A 25,015-nucleotide genomic window follows, 5' to 3' on the forward strand; every position below is an offset into this window, starting at 1 on the left:
AGCCATCTGACCTTTGACAAAGGCACCAAGCCTACACCTGGGGAAGAGAATGCCTCTTCAGCAAATGGTGCCCGGATAACTGGATATCAATAGCAGGAGAATGAAACTAGACCCATACCTCTCACCATATACCAAAATCAGCTCAAAACGGATTAAAGAATTCAATACATGTCCTGAAACAAAAACTTCTTAAAGAAAACATAGGAGAAACACTTCAGGAAATAGGATTGGATATAGACTTTATGAATATTACCACAAAAGCACAGACAACCAAGGGAAAAATAAACAAATGGGATCATACCAAACTAAATCTTCTGTACAGCAAAATAAACAAAAAACAGAGTGAAAAGATACCCAACAAGGGAGGGAGAAAATATTTATAAAATATACATCTGACAAAGGATTAATATCCAGAATATACAAGGAACTCAAACAACATAACAGCAAAAAAGCCAAGTAACCCAATTTAAAAATGCACAAAGAAGGAGTTTCAAAATGGCGGTGGCTGCAGCGGCTGGAGCGGAGTAGCTGAGGTGGAAAAGGAGGCCACTGGGCCTCAGGCAGCCGGGAAACTTGTGGACCTTCCTCTTGCCATCTCTTAAGGGAGGACTGCAGCTACTGGTCGGTTGTGGGGGGTGACCGCCACTTTGCCCCCCATCAGGAGAGGCTGCCTCACTTACAGGCAACAGCTTTGAAGTGTGGAGCAGGAAAAGAACTGATTCTTAGCTGTAAAAGCGAGTCTCGAAACAGGGAACACGGCGCCAGGGCTGCTGTGGATGCAGCCAGGATCCCGGAGGCCAGGGCCGCGCTGAAGGCAGCCAGCTGCCCTATTCAGGATTCGAGGTTTCAGGCTGGCATTAAAGAAGATTCCTGGGAGCGCCCGTGACGCACCGCAACTGAACAGCCCGAGGCGGCAGCTGCCGAGTACACGGAAGGCAACAAACCAGAGACAGAGTGAGCGCCCAACCTGGCATAGCACTGTGAGTGAACCCTGGCACAGCTCTGTTCGGGGGGCCGGATGCCCACCCGGCTCCCGCCTGCACCACCAGGCCACTCACCGCCCCGGTGCTGCCTCCATTTTCCCAGGTGCGGGCAGCTCCGCCCTGCTCGGCCATCACTGAGCCCTCCCACTTGCTTGGCCTGGCGCGGGGCTTTCCGGAGCCTGCGGGCCGGCCTCCTCTCACTCTCCCTCCGCAGTTCTCTGGCAGGGATGGTGGCGTGGGGCATCCCCGGCCAGTGTTGGGAGGGCAAGGAAGTACGGGCGGGCCGACTGTCACTCCACCACACCCTGGACTCCGGCCCCCGGTAAACTTCCTGTTACTGGGAGGCAGATATCATCTCTGCGGCCACCAGTTTGGAAAAAAGCCTAAAGAATTTCTGGTTGGGAATAGTGTGGTAGGAGAGTTCCCAGGTCCACTTGAACCTGCCAGAGAGCAGTCTGCAGGCGGGCGCTAGACTCGGTTTATACCGGGGGATACAAAGGTGAACAAGACCCGAGAAAGATCTACACAGTGCTACAAAGGCACCCAGAGAGACCGGTCGTCTGTGCCTAGCAGAAACCTGGTAGACTTCCTGGGCGAGGCACTGCCGAGCAGGGTCTTGAAGGCCCAGCTGACAGACGAGGGTTGCAGAAGACACGCCCCAGCCCAGCACAGTGCGCACAGAGGGAGGAGACGTGTGGCCAGGGAGGCGGAGACTCGACAGAAACCACATACCCGGTGGGGTCGCCACTGCACAATCTAACAGCCTGGGCCAGAGCACACGGAACGGGGAGAAGTCCTGCACAGGAAGTGAAAGCTCAACAGAGATCACACACCCTGTGGTACATGATCCACCAGCCCAGCAGAGTCCAAGCTGACCAGAAAGGTGGCTCCCCAGAGAAGCCCAAGACCCGAGGCAACCACACACACAAGGCACTAGAGGCCAACTGAGCAGTCACGGAGGGAGCCATACCAAATTGGCAACCACAGCAACATCCTAGTTAGTCATTAGTCTCAAACTGGTGGACTGTGAAACCCCCGGCCACAATGAATAAACACCAAAAAAAAGATACCAGAAATACAAAAAATCAAGAAAGTACACCACCAAAAGTTAATAAATCTCAAACTCTAGATCCTATAGAACAAGAAGCCCTTGAAATAACTGACAAGGAATTTCGAGTGATAATTCTAAGGAAACTGAATGAGATACAAGAAAACTCAGCTAGACATCATGATGAAATGAGGAAAAGTATACAGGATCTGAAAGAGGAAATGTACAAGGAAATCAATATCCTGAAAAAAAATGTAGCAGAACTTGCTGAACTGAAGAAGTTATTCAGCGAAATAAAAAACACAACGGAGAGTTTAACCAGCAGGCTTGTCGAAGTTGAAGAGAGAACCTCTGAACTTGAAGATGGGCTGTTTGAAATAACACAAGCAGACAAAAAGAAAGAAAAAAGAATCAAGGACATTGAAGAAAATCTGAGAGAGATATCAGACAACCTTAAGCACTCAAATATCCGAGTCATGGGTATTCCAGAAGGGGAGGAAAATGGAGATTCCATTGAAAACATATTCAACAAAATAGTGGCAGAAAACTTCCCAGGTATAGGAAAAATCACAGATCTTCAGATCCAGGAAGCTCAACGATCTCCAAATGTATTCAACCCAAAAAGACCTTCTCCAAGACATGTCATAGTCAAATTGGAAAACTCAGAGACAAAGAGAGAATCTTAAAAGCTGCAAGAGAGAAGCGTCAAATCACCTATAAGGGAGCCCCAATCAGGTTAACATCAGACTTTTCATCACAAACCCTAAAAGCTAGAAAGGAATGGGATGATATTTTCAAAATACTAAAAGACAAAGATTGCCAGCCAAGAATACTCTACCCCGCAAGGCTATCCTTCCGAAATGAGGGGCAAATAGTATATTTCTCAGACAAACAAAAACTGCGGGATTTCACTACCACACAACCACCCCTACAAGAAATCCTCAAGGGAGTACTGGGTTTGGTTCCTGAAAAATAACTACCACTGCCATAAAAACCCAAGAAAAATCTAAACCCGCTCATATAATAAAAATGGCATTCGTGAAGAGAAAACAAGCTAACAAAAACACTATCTACAACCTAAGGAACCACCAAACAAAGAAACCAAACAGTAAATCAGAAAGCAAGGAACAAAAGACACCTAAGACAACCAAACAACCAATAAAATGCTAGGAATAAATCAACACCTTTCAATAACAACTCTTAATGTAAAAGGCTTAAATTCCCCAATTAAAAGACACAGACTGGCTGACTGGATGAAAAAGCAGGACCCAACTATATGCTGCCTACAAGAGACCCACCTCACCCATAAAGATTCACACAAACTAAGAGTGAACGGTTGGAAAAAGATTTACCATGCAAACAGAAAAGAAAAACAAACTGGAGTAGCTATTCTTACATCTGACGAAATAGACTTTAAACTAAAAACCATAAAAAGAGACAATGAGGGACACTACTTAATGATAAAAGGACTGATCCATCAAGAAGACATAACAAACATAAATATGTACGCACCCAATGTTGGAGCAGCCAGATTTATAAAACAAACTCTATTAGACCTAAAAAGGAAATAGACACTAATACTATAATAGCAGGGGACCTGAACACCCCATTGTCAATATTAGACAGATCATTTAGGCAAAGAATCAGTAGAGAAACACAAGATCTAAACAAGACTCTAGACCAATTGGAATTGGCAGATATCTACAGAACATTCCACCCAACCATCTCAGAATATTCATTCTTCTCATCAGCACATGGATCATTCTCCAGGATAGATCACATATTAGGTCACAAATCAAGTCTCAATAAAATCAAACAAATTGGAATTATCCCATGTATCTTCTCAGACCACAATGGATTAAAACTAGAAATTAATAACAAACGAAACTCTGGAAACTATACAAACACATGGAAATTAAACAGCATTCTACTTAATGACATATGGGCCCAAGAAGAAATCAAGCAGGAAATCAAAAAATTTATTGAAACTAATGAAAACAATGATACATCATACCAAAACCTGTGGGATACTGCAAAAGCAGTATTGAGGGGAAAATTTATTGCATTAAATGCTCACTTCAGAAGAATAGAAAGATGGCAAGTGAACTACTTAACACTTCACCTTAAAGAACTAGAAAAACAAGAACAATCCAAACCTAAAGTTAGCAGACGGAAAGAAATCATTAAAATTAGAGCAGAACTGAATGAAATTGAAAACCAAAAAACAATTCAAAAGATCAACGAATCAAAAAGTTGGTTTTTTGAAAAGATAAATAAAATTGACAAACCATTAGCATGGCTAACAAAAAAAAGAAGAGAGAAGACTCAAATAACAAAAATTAGAAATGAAAAATGCGATATTACAACTGATTCATCTGAAATACAAGGAATCATTCGAGACTACTATAAAAAACTATATGCCAACAAATTTTAAAATCTGGAGGAAATGGATAAATTTCTAGACACACACAAGCTCCCAAAACTGAACCGTGAAGACGTAGAAAATTTGAACAGACCAATAACAATAAAGGAGATTGAAGCTGTTATCAGAAGGCTCCCAACAAAGAAAAGTCCAGGACCAGATGGATTCACAGCAGAATTTTCCCAAACATTCAAAGAGGAATTGACACCGATTCTTTACAAACTATTCCAAAAGATTGAAACGGACACAAATCTCCCAAACTCATTCTATGAAGCAAACATCATCCTGATACCAAAACCAGGTAAAGATATAACCAAAAAAGAAAACTACAGGCTGATATCCTTGATGGATATAGATGCAAAAATCCACACTAAAATACTAGCAAACAGAATACAGCAACACATTACGAAAAATTATTCATCACGAACAAGTGGGATTCATCCCAGGGATGCAAGGTTGGTTCAACATACGCAAATCAATAAATGTGATACACCATATTAATAAACTCAAACACAAGGACCATATGATCATCTCTATAGATGCTGAAAAAGCATTTGATAAAGTTCAGCACTCATTCATGACAAAGACCCTCTATAAGTTAGGTATAGAGGGAAAGTATCTCAACATAATTAAAGCCATATATGCCAAACCCACTGCCAATATCATCCTGAATGGGGAAAAGCTGAAAGAGTTTCCTTTAAGAACAGGCACTAGACAAGGATGCCCACTCTCACCACTCCTATTCAACATAATGTTGGAAGTACTAGCCAGAGCAATCAGAGAAGAGAAGGAAATAAAGGGCATCCAGATTGGAAAAGATGAAGTCAAACTGTCCCTGTTTGCAGATGACATGATCCTATATATCGAACAGCCTAAAACCTCTACAAAAAAACTGATGGAATTGATAAATGATTTCAGCACAGTAGCAGGATACAAAATCAACACACAAAAATCAGTAGCATTTCTTTTCTCCAATAGTGAACATGCAGAACGAGAAATCAAGAAAGCCTGCCCATTTACAATAGCCACCAAAAAAATAAAATACTTAGGAATTGAGTTAACCAAGGAGGTGAAAAATCTCTATAATGAGAACTACAAGCCACTGCTGAGAGAAATTAGAGTGGATACAAGAAGATGGAAAGATATCCCATGCTCTTGGGTTGGAAGAATCAACATAGTGAAAATGTCCATACTACCCAAAGTGATATACAAATTCAATGCAATCCCCATCAAAATTCCAAAGACATTTTTCTCAGAAATGGAAAAAACTATTCAGACATTTATATGGAACAATAAAAGACCACGCATAGCCAAAGCAATGCTGAGCAAAAAAAATAAAGCTGGAGGCATAACACTACCTGACTTTAAGCTATACTACAAAGCTATAATAACCAAAACAGTATGGTACTGGCATAAAAACAGACACACTGACCAATGGAATAGAATAGAGAATCCAGAAATCAACCCACACACTTACTGTCAGCTGATCTTTGACACAGGCACCAAGCCTATTCACTGGGGAAGGGACTGCCTCTTCAGCAAATGGTGCTGGGATAACTGGATATCCATATGCAGGAGAATGAAACTAGATCCATACCTCTCACCATATACTAAAATCAACTCAAAATGGATTAAGGATTTAAATATACACCCTGAAACAATAAAACTTCTTAAAGAAAACATAGGAGAAACACTTCAGGAAATAGGACTGGGCACAGACTTCATGAATACAACCCCAAAAGCACGGGCAACCAAAGGAAAAATAAACAAATGGGATTATATCATACTAAAAAGCTTCTGCACAGCAAAAGAAACAATTAAAAGAGTTAAAAGACAACCAACAGAGTGGGAGAAAATATTTGCAAAATATACATCTGACAAAGGATTAATATCCAGAATATATAAGGAACTCAAACAACTTTACAAGAAGAAAACAAGCAACCCAATTAAAAAATGGGCAAAAGAGCTAAGTAGGCATTTTTCTAAGGAAGATATACAAATGGCCAACAGACATATGAAAAAATGCTCAACATCACTCAGCATCCGGGAAATGCAAATCAAAACCACATTGAGATACCATCTAACCCCAGTTAGGATGGCTAAAATCCAAAAGACTCTGAACAATAAATGCTGGCGAGGCTGCGGAGAAAAAGGAACTCTCATACATTGTTGGTGGGACTGCAAAATGGTGCAGCCTCTATGGAAAATGGTATGGAGATTCCTCAAACAATTGCAGATAGATCTACCATACGACCCACCTATCCCACTGTTGGGAATATACCCAGAGGAATGGAAATCATCAAGTCGAATGTATACCTGTTCCCCAATGTTTATCGCAGCACTCTTTACAATAGCCAAGAGTTGGAACCAGCCCAAATGCCCATCATCAGATGAGTGGATACGGAAAATGTGGTACATCTACACAATGGAATACTACTCAGCTATAAAAACGAATGAAATACTGCCATTTGCAACAACATGGATGGACCTCGAGAGAATTATATTAAGTGAAACAAGTCAGGCACAGAAAGAGAAATACCACATGTTCTCACTTATTGGTGGGAGCTAAAAATTAATATATAAATTCACACACAGACACACACACACACACACACACACACACACACACACAAACCGGGGTGGGGGGGGAGAAGATATAACAACCACAATTATTTGAAGTTGATACGACAAGCAAACAGAAAGGACAATGTTGGGGGGGGGGGGAGGGAGAAGGGAGGGAGGTTTTGGTGATGGGGAGCAATAATCAGCTACAATGTATATCGACAAAATAAAATTAAAAAATAAATAAAAAAATAATAAATAAATAAATAAATAAATGCACAAAGAAGCTGAATAGGCATTTCTCAAAGGAAGATATACAAATGGCCAACAAACACATTAAAAAATGCTCAACATCACTCAGCTTTTGGGAAATGCAAAGCAAAACCACTTTGAGATACCATTGCACTCCAGTTAGGATGGCTAATATTCAGAATGATAGTGATAAATACTGGTGAGGATGCAGAGAAAAAGGAACTCTTGAACACTGTTGGTGGGACTGCAAAATTTTGATGCCATCATGGAATGGAGGTTCTTCAAACAATTACAAATAAATCTACCATATGACCCAGCTATTCCCCTGCTGGGTATAGACACAGAGGAATGGATATCATCATGTCGAAGGGATACCTGTACTCCCACATTTACTGTAGTGCTATTTGCAGTAGCCAAGAGTTGGAACCAAACTGAATGCCCATCATTGAATGAGTGGATAAGGAAACCATGGTATATCTACACAATGGAATACTACTCTGCTATAAATAACAATGAAATACTGCCATTTGCAGCAACATGGATGGACTTGGAGAAAATTATTTTAAGAGAAATAAGCCAGGCACAGAAAGAGAAATACCACATGTTCTCACTTATTTGTGGGAGCAAATAAAAATAAATCAATAAATATACAAACAAATAAATGGCAGGCAGAAGACACAACAATCACAATAATTCCTCGGACTTGTTAAGATAAGTGAAAAGATATGATGTTGATGGGAAGGGGCAGAGGGGAGCAGGACAGCAGAAAAGGAAGAAGTGGTAAAGGAACATGAAAATCAAATACATTGTATATTGACAAATTAAAAATAAATTAACGAAAAGAAAGCCAGCCAGTTGAAATCACAAACATAAGTCAATAAATAAATAAATAGGTAAATTTTAAAAATTTGAAGTTGAAATCTTATGAGGCTTCTGTGACAGTCTCATAAGTAATCATAGGGACCTCTGTCCTCCTTCTTCAGAGATTAAAGGCTTAGGGAGAGAAAGAAACTTTGCCCAAGTAACATGTTTCTGGAAAAAGGTGATATTAAAAAAAGTTATTTTTTATTGCATGGAGGGTCTACTATTATTTGAAATATTTAAAGTATGTCAATCTCAGCTATGCAATTACACAAAATTTTCAGGAAATTCAAGGACTAATTATTATTTTTTTCCTAAAAAACACTCTAACTTATGTCCTTAAATGCAAGTTCTATTATATTTTATTTTCTCCAAATAACAGAAAAAAGATCAATATAACACTCTATTTTGTATTAAGTAAGAGATTAATAAACTGGAACAACAAAAGACCTAAGTGACAGCCAATCGTTTTGTGAAGCAGGTATATGAATTAAATAGCTTCCTCTGTCCGGCTGTCTCCTCATTTGACACATAATAGTATAGAAAAAAAGTACAATACTTAGAAGTTTTAGTATTCACAGAATTAATGGAAATGAGTACTGACGGGTAAAATGTAGGATTAATAGTGATTTGAAATTAACAGGGGAAATGTTTCATTCCTAAGGTCCTTTTCACAGCATCTTTCACCTCCTTGTTTCTCAGACTGTAAATCAGTGGGTTTAACATGGGAATCACTAGGGTATAGAACACAGACACCACCTTCTCCTGTTCTACAGAAAACTGTGAGCTTGGTTGAATGTAGTTGAAACTTACAGAACCATATAGTATGGTCACAGCAGTCATGTGAGAGGCACAGGTGGAGAAGGCTCTCTTTCTACCTGCTGCTGAACGGATCCTCAGGATAGCAACAACAATAAATACATAGGAAATGATCACAATTGAGAAGGTGACCATGGCAATAGCTCCAGACAAGATTACCAGCAGCAATTCATTCATGGAGGTATCAGAACATGACAGCTTTAGCAGGGAGGGAATTTCACAGAAGAAGTGGCTGACAACATTGGAATCACAAAAGGACAGTCTTCCTAAGCTTATAGTGTGTGTCAATGCATTAATTATGCCACATATCCACGACCCCGTGACCAGCCCTACACACTTTCTCTTAGACATGGCTACAGCATAAAGCAAAGGATTCACAATAGCCACATAACGATCATACGCCATTGCTGACAGCAAGAAAACTTCTGTGGTGGCAAACATTGCCAAACACAAATGCTGTACCATACAAGCAGAGAAGGAAATGGTTCCCTTAACAGCTAGGAGGTTCACTATCATTTTGGGTGCAATAGCCGTTGAATAGCAGGCATCTACAAATGAAAGCCACCTGAGGAAAAAGTACATGGGAGTGTGGAGTTTGGGGGTTATTTGGATCAAGATGATCATGCCCAGATTCCCCATCATGGTAATGGCATAAATCACCAGAAACAGTACAAAAAGCACAACTTTCAGTTCAGCACGATCTGTCAATCCCAAGAGAATAAACTCAGTAACAACTGTAAAATTCTCTTCAGCCATTTGTTGTTTCTTCTCACAAAATCTGTTGTAAGAAAAAAAACATATATATATATATATATATATATATATATATATATATATACACATATATGATTACACATTACTAGAGAAAAATGTGTGTGTGTATATATATATATATGCATACGTACACTAAAACATTATACAAAAACTGATGTTGGTTTGGTGGTATATAACATCCTTTCTTTGATTCTGAGCTATTTCATCAATAAATTTAGCAAGTAGGCTAGAAGGTCTCTAATTTTTATTTCCAGAGATATTGTTTCATATGACTGTATTCCATGTTGGTTTCAATGTGGGAAAAGCTGTTTGTCTCTCACAGTTTAGGCCTGCCTCTAAAATATCTACTTCATAGCATAGTGATACTAGCATTAAGCACACACTAATGACAATTGAAATTAAGAGCATTCTTAATACATATTGCGGAAAAAATAAACACTATTCTGTATAACTCTCTTTTGCCATTTTTCGTTCTTTTTAAAATATGATATTGAATAAGCAGAGCCTCAAAAATTACCTTTACTCTGAAATTAAGTTGGGAATTAATCTACAGTTACATTATTAGAGACAAAAGTGGCCACACTCATGTAATAAGATGACTTAAGTACCTATAGTAATGACAATTAAAAATACCAAGGACTTTGCCTTCTGTAACTACAGGAGGCATTGTGTGGCAACACCTAACTCTGAAATTCATAAAACAAAAGCCTGTCTCTTCCATGATACCTACTAAAGGTAGTCAGGATTCCTGCTTCTGGCAATCTTCCCCATGGCCACGGTAGGTAAGCAGCTCTGGAAGGTCACTAACTCTGAGACTAAAGACACGTATCCCATATTTTGCATATCTGGCCCAGATGGTTTCCTGCTTTTCCTAAGATTACAAATAATTTTAGAGAATTAAATACAATAATTCAGAATATGAGTATATACTACATATGCTCACCAAATGCTCTGTGATATTTATTCATATTATTCATCCGATAACAGTTTAAGCAATTTAAGAATTTCTAAAATTATGATTTCAGTGGGATGGCTGGACTCCTGTGGTGGCAAACATCGCCAAACACCTGTACCTTATATTTCAAGCTGTGCATGTTTGCTTCAGAATCAACTCTATTCTCTCTCTTATTCTCTGTTAAATTGGAGTGTACTTTGAGAAATGAAAAGGAAAAAATAGTGATGAATTTAGCTTATCTGTAATTTATACCAGTTATTTATTTAATAAAAAATTTAAATTGCCACAATGGGGAGAAGGTGGAAATCTATCAGAACTGTTTCAAATCATCCTGTTGACAATAACTGGCTTTACTTCATTGAATGAGTTATTTAAATTTTTTGATCCAGGATATAATTTTGCTCACTCCCCAAATATTGCTGTGTATTAAAGGAGATAATCACAATAAATTATTTAGTATTTCTCTAAGTAAAAATTAAGTACTTAACAAATAAGATAGGTAGTTACATAGCTATATGAGGTATAACTAGCTAGCTAGTCAGAACAGTGATATGCCCTTAGTGTGTGATGTATTTTGGTTCAAGGTAATCACATACCATTTTAAAAACATTGTAATTGGAAGGTTTCTATTTTAGAGCATTTGTCAAACATTTAAGCATTATTTATTGATTTATTTAATCAAGTGTGCATATCAAGTTACTGTTGACAACTACCTTTGTTATTGTGAGATAAATATAGTAAACATCTGTATTTTTTCATAATTTTCCACATATTCTTTAAAGATTTCCAATAAATTCTACAGCATGGGAAAGTACTTCAATAAATAGTGAGTATTTTAAAAAATGCAATTTTATAGATTGATCTTCTTTATGCTCTTTTTCTGCTACTCTTAGAGAATCAACTGGATAATTTTCCCAATAAAAGATGATAACTTTCTAGATATGAATTGAATTGTAAACTATGATTCAAGAAATAGCATGCTTAAAAAGAATTAGAAATTAAATTAGATATCCAAATATAAAACCCTATAACTTTGTCAGCAAAACATTGTGGAAATATTTTAAACGGAATTATGTAATAAAACACAGAGTTAACTTACATGAAATTTTAGACTCAAAGGACTGATCGGATTCCATCTTATTTTAAAACTTTTCAATGATATACGGTAGAATATACAAAATTTCAGAGAAAAGAAAGATATTCAAAGGAATGAATTGAACTTACCAGATGATGGGGAAAAGTTTAAGGTATCAGTTTATTTAGAATACTTGTGTCAATCTCCATGGTTTCTTGCTCTCTACAAAGAAATGCAATCAGTTAATACTTTTTCTGAGATTCAGAATGCTAAGTATTTAAATGGCTGATAAATCAAGATCTTTTCAGGATAAAATAGTTCATATAAAATTTATGATTAGATACAAAATAAAAGTAATATAACAACAAGAACAACAACAAAAAATACCCACAATGGTTTTATGTCTTTAAATATTTTCTCTAAGAGAAAACATTTGTAAGAAGGGACCAGTGTATATATACACATTTTGTGTGTGTTATGAGGCCCACGTATTTCTGACACTGACTAAATTAATTCAACTAAAACAACAAAATTATGCATTGTATTGCATTCTGGGAACTTAAGGGACTTTCTCAAGGCATCCCATAGGAACTACATTTTTCTAAGGTGTGTAATATTAAAAAAAAATGTTACAAACAGTTTTACCCCTTGGGCTAATAGCAAACTTCAGATTCTGGGTAAAATAGGGTAACACATGAGGCCCAGTAGAGAACAAATACTTAGTTCTCTTTCTGATATTCTTTTCTGCCAGCCTAGTAAACTAGGGACTGAAAGCTTTTTAAAGATAGCATCCTATCTTTAGTAATTTTGCAAAAGGCATTGAAGGTAGTAGATAAAATAGGTGATGAGAGGGAGTTAAGGGAGAACTGGAGTTCTCTTACCATGAATGTTGCTTTGCCCCCCATGGATTTGTCACCCCTCTTCCCCTGGGTGACAGAGCCACAAAGGATTCCTCAAAGCCCACCTCTTCTGAGCAGTGAGAAGCCCCAAAGTGGTGAACTTCCCTGGAACCCTCAAGAGAGAGGCATCCCTTCCTTGGGAAATTAACCCTGAGTTGGGGTTCTCTTCCTGCATTAATTCTCCAGACCAGGAAGTTACAGGAAGAGAACACAGGTGGGGTTATAGTTTAACAATATAGGCTGGTAACTTTCAGTGAAACAAGTCAGATGACATTCTATTAAGGCAATTAAGTGGTCCACCAACAAAAGCTTGATCTTAGCAAACATTCCTTCTTACCACAGCAGTTTCCCAGTATCCTTGCATATCAATCAGTAACCTGTCTGTCTTTGAGCCAGCAGCCTTGCTGTGTTACAACTATTTATCTTACAACAGAGACTCAATAACCTGAGGAAAATTTCCTGCTTTTTGTAAGGTCAATATTTGAAACTGCAAAGCTTTGAAAAACCAGGCCCTGTGAAGTACATTTGCTTTGTAGTACACTCCACACATGAAGAATACCTTTATTTCTATAACACAACAAGTTGAGTTATAAACTTCGTCCCCTCACTCCTAGCTGACTGGTCAAGGAACAGAGTTTCCAGAGGAATAAGTGTTGAACTGAGAAAATAAGTAGATATCTAAAGAGGATAACTTCTCTAACTCTACTTCCTCTAAAAGAAAAGAAAGAAAAATGCACTGAAATAACAAAAGAAACAGATTAGGAATTCTAAATATGTTGTTCATATCAGATCATCCTTAAAATGATCAGAGGAGAATGTTGGTAATATGCAGGACGTTCCTTTCTAACAGTATGCTGGGCTGGATCTCCAAAATGACTTTGTTACTCTAACTACATGCTGGATGAACAATAGATTTTAAAGTATTACAAAATTGAATGAAGAAAGAAGACACTCAAAACCAATAAAATAAACAGAACAAAGCAAGCACAAAGCTTTTTGAGCTGTAAAAGAAAGATGTGATTCTTAAGCTGTGGCAGTTAAACCAAAATCAGTATTGGAAAGGAGGACATATGTAACAGAGCTGAACCAGAGACTCCGGTATATACACAGGTAGTACACCAGGAATTTAGCAGAAGCAAATTTATATATTCTCAAAAGGAGTTTATCTCCAATTAATTAAGTTGGTTACTAAAAAGTTCCTAGCATTCCTAGGATTCTGAGAAAAAATGTAAAATGTAAAAATGTTGTCTGTGTAAAAATAGACACAAAAACCAGTCTTCAGCAGTCTGAAGAAAAAAGAAATCTAAATTTTGGTCAATAACAATTTCAAACATTTGAATCATCATATATGTTACAAAATAAACGTGAATAAACACAAAAACTAAAATTTGATCATTAAAAAGGAAGATAAGAAATAAAAACATCATACTAATATTGAACAAAGAAAAATAGCATGTCTGTATTAATACCAGACAAAAATTTTATTAAAAATTTTAAAGATATAATTAAGATACAATTAAACTTTCAAATAATTAGTCAAATATTATGTCTAAATTTATATGCATCTGCATTAATTAATGGAATCTGTAACTCTTTTCTTCCCATCTCAGGGATGCCCCAAAATATCGACTGTACCAGATTTCCGTGTAACTTTGCTATTGGTATTCTACCAGTGGGAGGATAATCAAGGGATTTTCTTCTAAAAACTGTTAGCTTTTTAAAAATAGTCTTGAAATTTACTAATTTATGTTTTCCATGTAGCTAGAAAAATGGAAATTGTTTTTTATAATCAATATACCTAGATAATTAACCAAGTGTTAAAACTAAAAAACCTACACCCAGAAAAATTGGCTAAGTAGATAGACAAAAAATGTGAAACACAGGAAAAGTTAAGAAAAAATATTGCCCCCTTGTAATTATTAACAAAAATTATTTTGAAAACAAAACCTATAAAAAAAGAAAGGGTAGAAAACTTGTAAAGGAGGGAACATAAATAATGAAACAAACAAAATACTATGTTTCCACGGCCACCTGTGTGGATACTGTTAAATTCACAGACAAGGCAACCCATCGCAGATCACCTGGGAGTCTGTAAAGGTAGTGAGGGTCACAGCTAGGTCACCACAGAATCCTAAGGATATATTGTTAAAAACTTTGTGATGGTCTCAAGGTGAAGGTGTCAACTTGATTAGATTAAGGAATACCTGGAAACCTGGTAAACAATCTTTTCCGGTGTGTCTTTGAGGGTGTTTCCAAAAGAATAGCACATGGACCTGAGTAGACTAGGAGGGAAGGATCTCCCTTCCACGTGGGCAGGCACCATCCAATCACTTGGGGACCTGGAAAGAATAAAAACGGAGAAAAAGGCAAATCTCTCTCTTTATTCTCTAGAACTGGGATACACTCTTTTGTTGTGTCCATGGACATCAGAACTAGACACTGTTCAGCTTTTGGGTTCCAGGACTTGCACCAGCAGCACCCCTGGCTCTCAGACCTTTGACCTTGGACTGACAATCATACCATCTGCTTCTGAATTTCTTAGGCTTCTGGACTTGGACTGAGCCGTGCTATTGGCATCCAATTTGCAGACCACCTATCATGGAACTCCTCAGCCTTCACAATCACATGAACCAATTCCCCTAATAATTCCTTTGTCACATATTCATCTACATATTCAACTGGTACTGTCTCTTTGGAAAACCCTGACTAATACAGACCTGGAACTCTTTGCAGAGACATAGCAGCAGAAGTTGGATGACCCTATACCAGCATGCATCCTCTGAATAAAAGATCAGGGTGGAACATTATTAATTCTAGATTTCACTGAATGTAAGAAATTCTTTGGGGTGATACAGATCCGCAAGTACCTGCAAACTTTTGTGAGTTGAGCATTCTGAAAGGTATGGCATCTAACTTGTTTGTCATAATGGAAAAATTTCAGCAAATTTACCCGAGAGATAAAACTGTTGCACTCTCTCCTTGACTAAAAAATGGAATACTCCTTCTCAAGCAGTAGGAGCGATATGGTTGCAAGTAGCTCAAGACTGTTGGTTTGACAATCAAAGAGACACACAGTCTAATGTTGCTGATACAGGCCATGAGTTTGGGCACCATATGTAGCCTCACTTTGGGAGGAGACAGGAAAATATTCAAGTGGCAGTAACTGATCTACTAGTTTAGATACCAAATTATGAAGAAAAGACTCATGTCATTAAAAAGAAAAGTTAAACTAAGGAGAAAAACATTTTAAAGGGTGAGTGAAATTTTTAGGTAACTGTTAAAAATGCTATTAAAAAGAAGAAATTAAAGATTGCTACCAGAGATTTGTGACAACATTTTTGATACTTGGGAGTGAAAAATCAGTTCCACTTTTAGCCCTAACCAGTATTTGTTAAAATGCCCTGTCAAATTAACTCCATATACAGAGATTGACTAAAAGGCCAGGATATGCTTTATCATTCCTCAGGAGAATCCAAACTCTTACATAACGTTTTGTTGAAATGTTCTATGGGTTGTATAAAAATATTTTGAGATTAAAAACTGGTGCTATATTTAAAATGAAGCCCATTGGAAATAGGGCATTGTAAAAGGCTCATTGGTGAAGCTGGCAGGATATGGAGATTTGATGTTATAAGATAATAAGTTCATGCTTAAACTTCAAGTTGGGAACTGTATCCAGAAAACAATTGCCTGTGGTTGTGTTCCTATTACCTGAACGTACAATTGGGATTGTAATCTGGGTAGTCTGTCTCTACTATTCTGAAATGGAATGCTAAGCAAGGACACTCCTCACAAAATTTTAATTGGACGTGCAAAATGAGAGCCATTGAAATCATCATTCTATAGTAAATATTATGCCATATGTATTATTTTGAAAGTCTATAAGTAATCGATTCTTTGACTAAGTAATTGTTGGAACAGAATTGCTGATCTCAGAATTGCTTATCTGAGCCTTCCCCAAATTACAGACACACAGAAACTATGAGAAAAATAACGCTGATATTATTTTAATCTGCTGAACTTTGGGGTAGTCTGTTATATAGAAATCTTAATGAGAACAATGTAAACTGATGAAAACAGATTGATTAATATGACTGTGTTAAAATGGATAACTACTGTTTATTAAAATGTAGCAATAAAAGATACAAACAGGGAAAATTTTAACACAAATAATAAAAACAACAAAGGACAGCATTCAGAATCTAAAAAGTAATTCTATTACCTGCCACAAGCAAAAGTAAACCCTTTCTGAAGAACTAATATAATTTATATCAAATTGTAGCTGGTGTGTTTCATAGATATGTCCAGTACATAATAATAAATAAACAGGTGTGTGAAAAAACAGGATATGGATTAAAAATCAAAAGATTAAAACAATAGTAACGGTGAACAGAAATCATGTTGTAAAATCATTATATATTGACAAAATGCATGAGTCTCTTCAACAAATAATGCTAAACCTCGACATTCAAAACTGCATATAATAGTGCACCATATCTGAACTGTTCAATAGAGTAGCCAATAACACCATGTGAATATTTAAATAGAAATTGAAATTAATTATAATTAAATAAAATTAAATTTAAGTTATTTGGACGAGTCCAATACAAGGACTCAGTAGGCATAAGTGACTACAGACTACTGTCTTGAGCAACACATATTATAGCACGTTTCCATCAGTGTAGAAAGTTATATTAATTAGAGCTCTCTTCTAACCCTCTGCCTCATTAATTTAGAGCACCAATTAAATAACATTTTGTCAAGAAATATTGTAGACAGTTTTCATTCCAAGCTTAATTTTTTAAATGAGGTTTCCGTGTGGAATTCAGAAATTTCACTATATACTAATTCAGGGGATGCCAATCTCCTGGAAATTTTAAAAGATTTTGTAAACAAAATTGAATAATAGAATGTGGAGTTGCATTAAATAGCTTCTAATATTCTTAACATTAAAATAATTCTTACAGATTTAAAATTTAATTTTCTAACAGATCTAAATATGAGGAAATTCAAATAAAAGGGATGACTACTTTAGCAAAATAAACTAAATTTACAAAAGGGAAATATTTTAAAATGTTAGCTTTAGAAACCTCATGCCCTTTTCCATGGTTTCTTACCCTTTACTCAAAAACAATTGTTAATAATTACATGATATGCAATGTTAATAAACATTTTCATAGTGGGTGGCTATAGATAACTCCAGGTAAAATAAGTGAAGCTAAATGTTAACTTATTGGTGCACAAGAAACATAAGAAACAAACACATAAACAAGGTTAACATATTTACATTTTTTTTCTATAAGAGGATAATTTTGGATAGGAAAGACAGCATGTATATATATGTACACACATATATACACAGATACTTCAAAAAGTCCATAGAAAGATTTATTTTATCTTTTAACTCTATTTTTCTATGAACTCCTTGAATTACCATCTTAAATACAAATATATTTTACATAATCTAATGAATGCTATCACAGTTTAAACATTGTAGAGAAACAAATTAACCTAAGGAAGCACTCTGTTTATTAAGGAACTCTGCATTTTCTCATGATTCATTTATGTCCTTAAAATGTATAATTAGCTAAAATTTTATAGGGAGTTGAAAAAGCATCAAACAAAATATGGAGAAGCTTTGAATTAAATAAAATATGATAGAAAATATAATTGAAATGTATTGACTCGGTAGAAGGATAAACTACCTGATCCATAAATGGTTAGATGTCACTAGGCTAGTTACAAACTATTTCTACATGCAGATGTGAAAGATAAGGAACCTTGTACTTCTTTCTAAGTAACACACACACACACACACACACACAGCACATAAGTAAATTTCTACTGATTGGGTTGCACATTTTCATTTTCAGTTTAACATGTGGAAGTAATTTGGAGGAATCTTATTTGAAATCTGGTTTAGATTTAATGTTTACATTTATCAAAATGATATTTACCGTGCCGAACCTGTGGCTCACTTGGGTGAGTGAGGCGCTGGGAGCGCAGCGTCGCTGGGAGTACCGAGGCCACGGGTTCGAATCCTATATAGGGATGGCCGGTGCGCTCACTGCCTGAGCGCGGTACGGATGACACCAAGCCAAGTGTTCCGATCCCCTTACCAGTCACCAAAAAAAAAAAAAAAAATGATACTTACCAATGGATGATATACTTAAAGGATAAAGGGAACATCAAAAGTGATCAAACATTCATTTTGAGAAATATTGTCAAATTAATACACCCTCCAAAACACTTACATCAGAATATCTAAAAATTTTTCTAAAAATAAGAAATATACTCCAATTTAATATTTAAAATCATGGACATAAAACAGATAATAACCATGGGGATAAATGAGAACAAAGCTAAAAATTAGATGGGTAAGAGATAACTGCTGGTATGCATTCCTGAAGCCTGCTGGTAATCTCTGCCACTGGAACTGTGGATTTTAATAACTGTGTTGCTAAAAACTGGAGAATTGGAGATCGAAAGCATATCATATGTTTTCAGACATTTGATTATTAGTGGCCCAAGGAAATCATGTCTGAGAAAAGGGATGTATCTACTGGTCCGGGGCACAAGGAGCATACAATTGTGTTGGAAAGAAGACACAAAATCAGAATCTGCCAGGGCTGAGGTGCCTGGAATACACAGAGCTGAGAACTTTAGTGGAGAGACCTGGACAGCGAATGTGATTATGAAATCAGCACAGAGCCTCCTTGAGACTTTTATGATCCTTACACTGTATATATTAAAAGTGATATTCCTTAAGGCCAGAACAAGAACAACTGCCAGGAAAAGAAAAAGAAGAAAAAAAAAAAAAAAAAAAAGAATTGTGTGAGGAAAAGTACCAGTTCACCCAAGGTTGAGGTATCTTCAAGATCCAGCAAATTCCAATAAGGACACTCATTGAATACTAAGGGCATTCAATGGTGACGGCAGAAAACAGAAAAAATTACCTCAGAGGAAAAAATTCACTAAATCCCGCTCTTATGGAACTCAACATTAAACCTCAAAAGGATGAAGGCATGCCAACCATCCTGATTTGATCATCATACATACTGTACACAAATACTGACAGTCAACTCTATACCCCACAGACATATAATCAATTATCTTTCAATTTAAAAAGTTCAAAAAGAAAGGATTAAGGTGATTTGCAAGTAAATAAACTTCCTACCAAAAAAAATTCAACACTGTTTATAGAAGGAGAAAAAAATTCTGAGTCTCAAAAGCAAAATGTTCACGGTGTCCAGCATTCAAAGAAGTGTTTATTTGTAGTATGAGGAAGCAGGAATATACTACCTATAACCATAAGCAAAATCAAGTAGTTGTGCATCAGATATAACACAGATTATGGAATTAGTAGACAGTTACAAAGCAGTTATAAATATTTGAAAAGACTTAAAGGTAACCATGAATATTAAAAAGAGAAATAAAAAAAAGAGAGAGAGAAACAGTTTGTGTCACTAGGGCTGATTGTAATATTGGAAGTAAACATGACATTTTTCTTTTCCTAAAAACAGATCTGAAAGTGCAGAAAGAAAAAATAATGACAAGTTTTGTGTCACAGGACAGTAGAAACCATCCATGCTTAAGTAAAAGAAAAAAAAAGAATGAAAAATTTATCAATTTGAAAGACCTATGAAAAATACAAGACATACAAAATAAATAAATAAAACAGGCAAAACATAAAACAAATAAAAATGAACACAGACTTTGGATAAAAATAATGGAAGCCAGAAGAAAATGGAGAAATGCAATTAAACTCTAAAAAATTACCAAACCGTATTTCTATATCAAGCATACACATAATTTAAAACTAAAGAAAGATATGATTTATTGATCTGTTTCTGATAACAACCAAGTAAACTTTAAGACAAACCACCCCACAGTTAACAACTAATATCTAAGGGAAAAAAATAAATAAATAAAGTTCGTGAGGGAGACCAAATCAGGCATATTCTGCAAGGTATTTGACACTGAAGACATGGGTGATTTCCCCATTTTTACAACTTGCATTTTCAGGAAACACTGCAGTCTAGATCATCAAATAGAAATCTCATATAAAATCCACAGTCTTTCTGACCCAAAGAAAGAAAGCAGAGTTTTTGACAACCACAGCTCCTGGAAAATGGGGCTGCATGCCAGAAAGGATACAGTCAGGGGAAGGGAAATCCACATTCTGTGAACAAACTTTATCCAATTCAGTGATGCCAAACCGTGCAACACATGTGAGGTGGATTTCAGTATCTTCAAATACCTGTAATACTACCTACAAGGCAAGTTTTCAGGCTGCATCAAATATGTTAATTCTGTGCTTAAATAAAATTTTTAAAAGAGAATAAACAACAACAACACTATTACAGAAATACAGCAAAATTCAGACATCTGCACAGCATAACCCACAGTTTCCAGGATAGAATCCTTAATTCATTAATACACAAATAAAAACAAATTAGAGCAGGGTTTGGAGTGGGAACTGGAGATTGTTTTTAGTTCTCCTTTTTCTGTCTTATGGGCATTCTGTGTACCTAGACCTTGGGGTGTGTCTTCATTAGCTTTCTGACTTCTCCCACACATCCCATCGCCTGCATCACAGTCTATTCTTTCTTTACGTGGAACTCATGGTGTTAGAGAGTTTCTCTCACACCTAGTGATAAAACAGCCCTGCTTTGTATCACTGCAGGATCTTGGGTTAAACTGTAGTAAATATAAACATAAATTTAAAAAATAAAGTTTCTAGATAAAAATCTCATGAAACTGGTTCTATGTAGAATATGCATAAAAATTTAAAAATAAATAAAAAGTAAAACAATCTAATTAAAAATGAGCAAAATTTAGAAACTTTGCTTAAGAAATGTGTGAATGACCAACAAATACATGGAAATGTTTCCATTATAATTAGCCATCAAGCAAATAAATGTTACAATCAAAAAGATATCATTTTATAACAATTTAAATTTCTAAATTATTTTTTTTTAATTTCCATCAAATATTGACATGTAGGTGGAGAGAATGGTACACTCATTCACAGCTGGTGGTAACATGCTCTAAGTTTGAAAATTTGGCATTTTCTTCTAAAGTTAAATAAAATATGCTCTTATGCTCTATGATCCAGTAATTCTATTTCTAAATCTACAACCAAGAGAAGTGAATGCATATGTCCACAGATATACTTGTTTATACTAGACTTTTCATAATAATTCAAAACTCAAATATCCATAGATAAGACAAGGGTTGAAGAATTGTGGTGTACTCATGCTATGGAATATCAAGCAGCAAACTGACTTCAAGCAGAGTAAATAGAAAGGAAATTATACCAAAGCATATCAATCAAATTTCTGAAAACTGATGATAAAGAAAAATCCTTAAAAACAGCCAGAGATATAAGATACATTATAAATAGATAAAGAAATAACTCACTACTGATAACAAGTTAAAAGACATTGTTTTATGTCAACCTGTAACTATATATCCAACAAAAATATCCTTGGTCAATAGATGTTTTATCAAATATTGCATAATGTTTTTCTAGGAATTCATTCTTTCATTTACTCATGAATTATGTGGGGGGGGGAGTTATATGTTTAACATTTGCACAATATCATATAAATGAGAGGCTGACAAAAACGTGTTTGTGATGTTCAGTGTTTAGTCATATTGCATAATTTATTTATTCAGTTAAACTGAGGTATGAAATATTTTGTACTTTTCCCAATGGAGCATTCTAAAAGTAACGGAAATCCAAGGCCCTCTCCCTTAGGTAATTATGTGCAATTTGTTTATCCTTGAATCATATTAAAACTTTAACACAATGAGTCTCAAGGGGATAGAAAATACTTAAATACATTCTGTATCTTGTGAAAATTAAAACAGTTAGAAACCAAAATACATTCTCCATTAAGGTAAGTAGAAACATTGATCTTTAAAATTTTCTTTTTATAATATTTTTCTTTTATTTTTGGGGGGGGGGGCTTAAAATTATATTTTTAATAACTGTTTATTTGAGGTAGAAATGACATTTTAGGGAATGCCCTCGCCACAGATTGGGGGAGGCATTGTCAGGGGTCAGGTTTCAGAGGACTAGTTTCATTATCCCTTTATGGATTTACAGGGTAGAAGAGCATGTCTTATTAATTATCCTCTTTATTTAAGGCATGAAAATACAGGCCCTGCAAAAGGAATCTAAGGGAGAGGGAGAGATATTTTTAAAGGACTTTAAAGCCTAAACTTTTCAAGCCATTTGGGTCCTGATATCTACTTGGGTGTAGATGGTATAGCTTTATGCGATTTATTTTTTCTAAAACCAGCTCGATTGCAGCAGAGAGCACAAAATATCTAAATAGAAGATCTCTTCCTGCATGGCATAAGACATACTCTTGTGATTTTCCCCAGAAGTTTTGAGAAAAAAATTAACCTGGACCTTTCTCAGTCAATTGGTTATTTAATTTGAGCTCAGGAATTTCCAAGTTAAGATTAAATGTATGAGCTGGTCACTTTTTTATTTGAGAGAAATTAAATTCTTCTTATATAGTTTTACATCAAAGGAGTGTTGTTTTTTTTAATTGGTTATGAATATTCATGGAGTAAAAAGCTGACTGTCACCACTCGTGCAAAGATGTGATGGCCATATGAATATTGACAACATGACCATTATCACAAATTGCAATTATATCCTGTGTCTCCCACCTAATTAATCCCCAACCTCCCTCCCCCTCCCCCTCTCCCCACCTCACTTTGTATGTATCTTTAGGTTTACTCTGCAAGTCCAGCGCACCACTGCACTCCCATGTTCATTGCAGCTCTGTTTACAATAGCCAAGATATGAAATCAACCTAAAGGTGTGTTTATTTTAAGCCTCATCCTTAAAACCTAGAAATTTGAAAAATATTAGAAAATACCAGATGAAGTTATTAAAATTAAACTCAGAAGATGTTCATTGACCTATATAAGCAATCAAAAATAAACAAGACTTTGATTTTTCTAAATGTTCAAGTCTGTAATTTTAATTAATTTATTTATTTTTCTTATTTATTTATTTACTTTTGATTGTACATTGTGTTTTAATTTATTTTTCATTGTACATATTTGTACAGTATAGCATGTTGTTCAAATCATGCACACATTGTACAGTGATTCATTCATGGTAGATAGCTTATTCATCACCTAAACATTTATCTATTCTTTGCTGTGTTTATGGTCAAGATCCTCTGTTTTAGTTATTTAGAAATATACAATATAACACTATTACCTCCCGTTTGTCTAGAACACAAGACCTTATTCTTTCTATTTACCTGTAACATTGTGCAGTTAATCCACCTCTACCCTTTCCCCTCTACACTCTTTTCCTCTCTGCCTCTGGTAAACTGTATTCTACTCCTTACATCTATGAGAATATTCTTTTTTTTAATTTTGGATTCCACATATGAGTGAGATCATGTGTAATTTGTCTTTCTGTGCCTGGCTTTACTTCACATGATGGCCACCAGTTCCTTCCACGTTACTGCAAATGACAGGATTTTTTTTTTTTAATAGCTGGCTAGGATAGTATTCCATTGTGTATATATACCACACAATTTTTTTTATTAAAATATAATTGGCTATTCATATTTGTGGGGTATAGAGTTGAATATCAATACCTGTGTGCAATATATGATGTTCAAATCAGGATAATTAGTGTATTTATCATTACAAAAAATAATCATTCTTTGTGTCTATTAACCATTTTCTCACGAAACCCCCACACTAACCCCTTTCCTAACTCCAGTAACCACAGTTCTGTTATCTCCTTTTGAAATTTCAACATAATATTGTGATCATTGTATCTTTCTTTCTTTCTGCTTTACTTATTTGTCTATTTTTTACTCCCACTTAGGAGTGAAGACATGCAGTATCTCTCTTTCTGTGCCTGGCTTATTTCACTTAACGTAATTTTATCCAAGCTCTTTCACGTTGCTGTGAATAGCAGAATTTTCTTCTTCTTTATGGCTGAGAAGTACACCACTGTGCATATATACCACATTTTCCTTACCCAGTCATCTGTCGATGGACATTTATGGTGGTTCCAACTCTTGACTATTGTAAATAGAGCTGTGATAAATATGGGAGTGCAGGTATCCCTTCGACATGATGATTTTCCTTCATTTGGGTATATATCCAGCAGTAGAATTGCTAGACCAGATAGCAGTTGTATTTGTGGTTGCTTGAGGAACCTCCATATTATTTTACATGATCTACATTCCCACCAACAGTGTAGGAGAATTCCCCTGTCTCTGCATCCTCGCCTCCATTTGTTATTCTCTGTCGTTTTGGTAATAGCCAGTCTTACTGGGGTGCGATATCTCAATGTATATACCACATTTTTA

The 25,015-nt window shown here is 35.9% G+C and overlaps 1 protein-coding gene across 1 annotated transcript; it reads right to left on the reverse strand.

Moving 5' to 3' along the window:
* Nucleotides 1-8,764: 8,764 nt before the first annotated feature.
* Nucleotides 8,765-9,703, reverse strand: LOC134377295 (olfactory receptor 5J2-like). Its single transcript, XM_063095940.1, has one exon. The coding sequence runs from the start codon at nt 9,701-9,703 to the stop codon at nt 8,765-8,767; it is 939 nt and encodes a 312-aa protein (XP_062952010.1).
* Between the last annotated feature and the right edge of the window lie 15,312 nt (nt 9,704-25,015).

This window comes from Cynocephalus volans, chromosome 4 (assembly GCF_027409185.1).
Source record: "Cynocephalus volans isolate mCynVol1 chromosome 4, mCynVol1.pri, whole genome shotgun sequence".
NCBI lineage: Eukaryota > Metazoa > Chordata > Mammalia > Dermoptera > Cynocephalidae > Cynocephalus > Cynocephalus volans.

Excerpts from the sequence above, each read along its gene's own strand:
- LOC134377295 (XM_063095940.1), bottom strand. The coding sequence starts at position 9,703 with ATGGCTGAAGAGAATTTTACAGTTGTTACTGAGTTTATTCTCTTGGGA.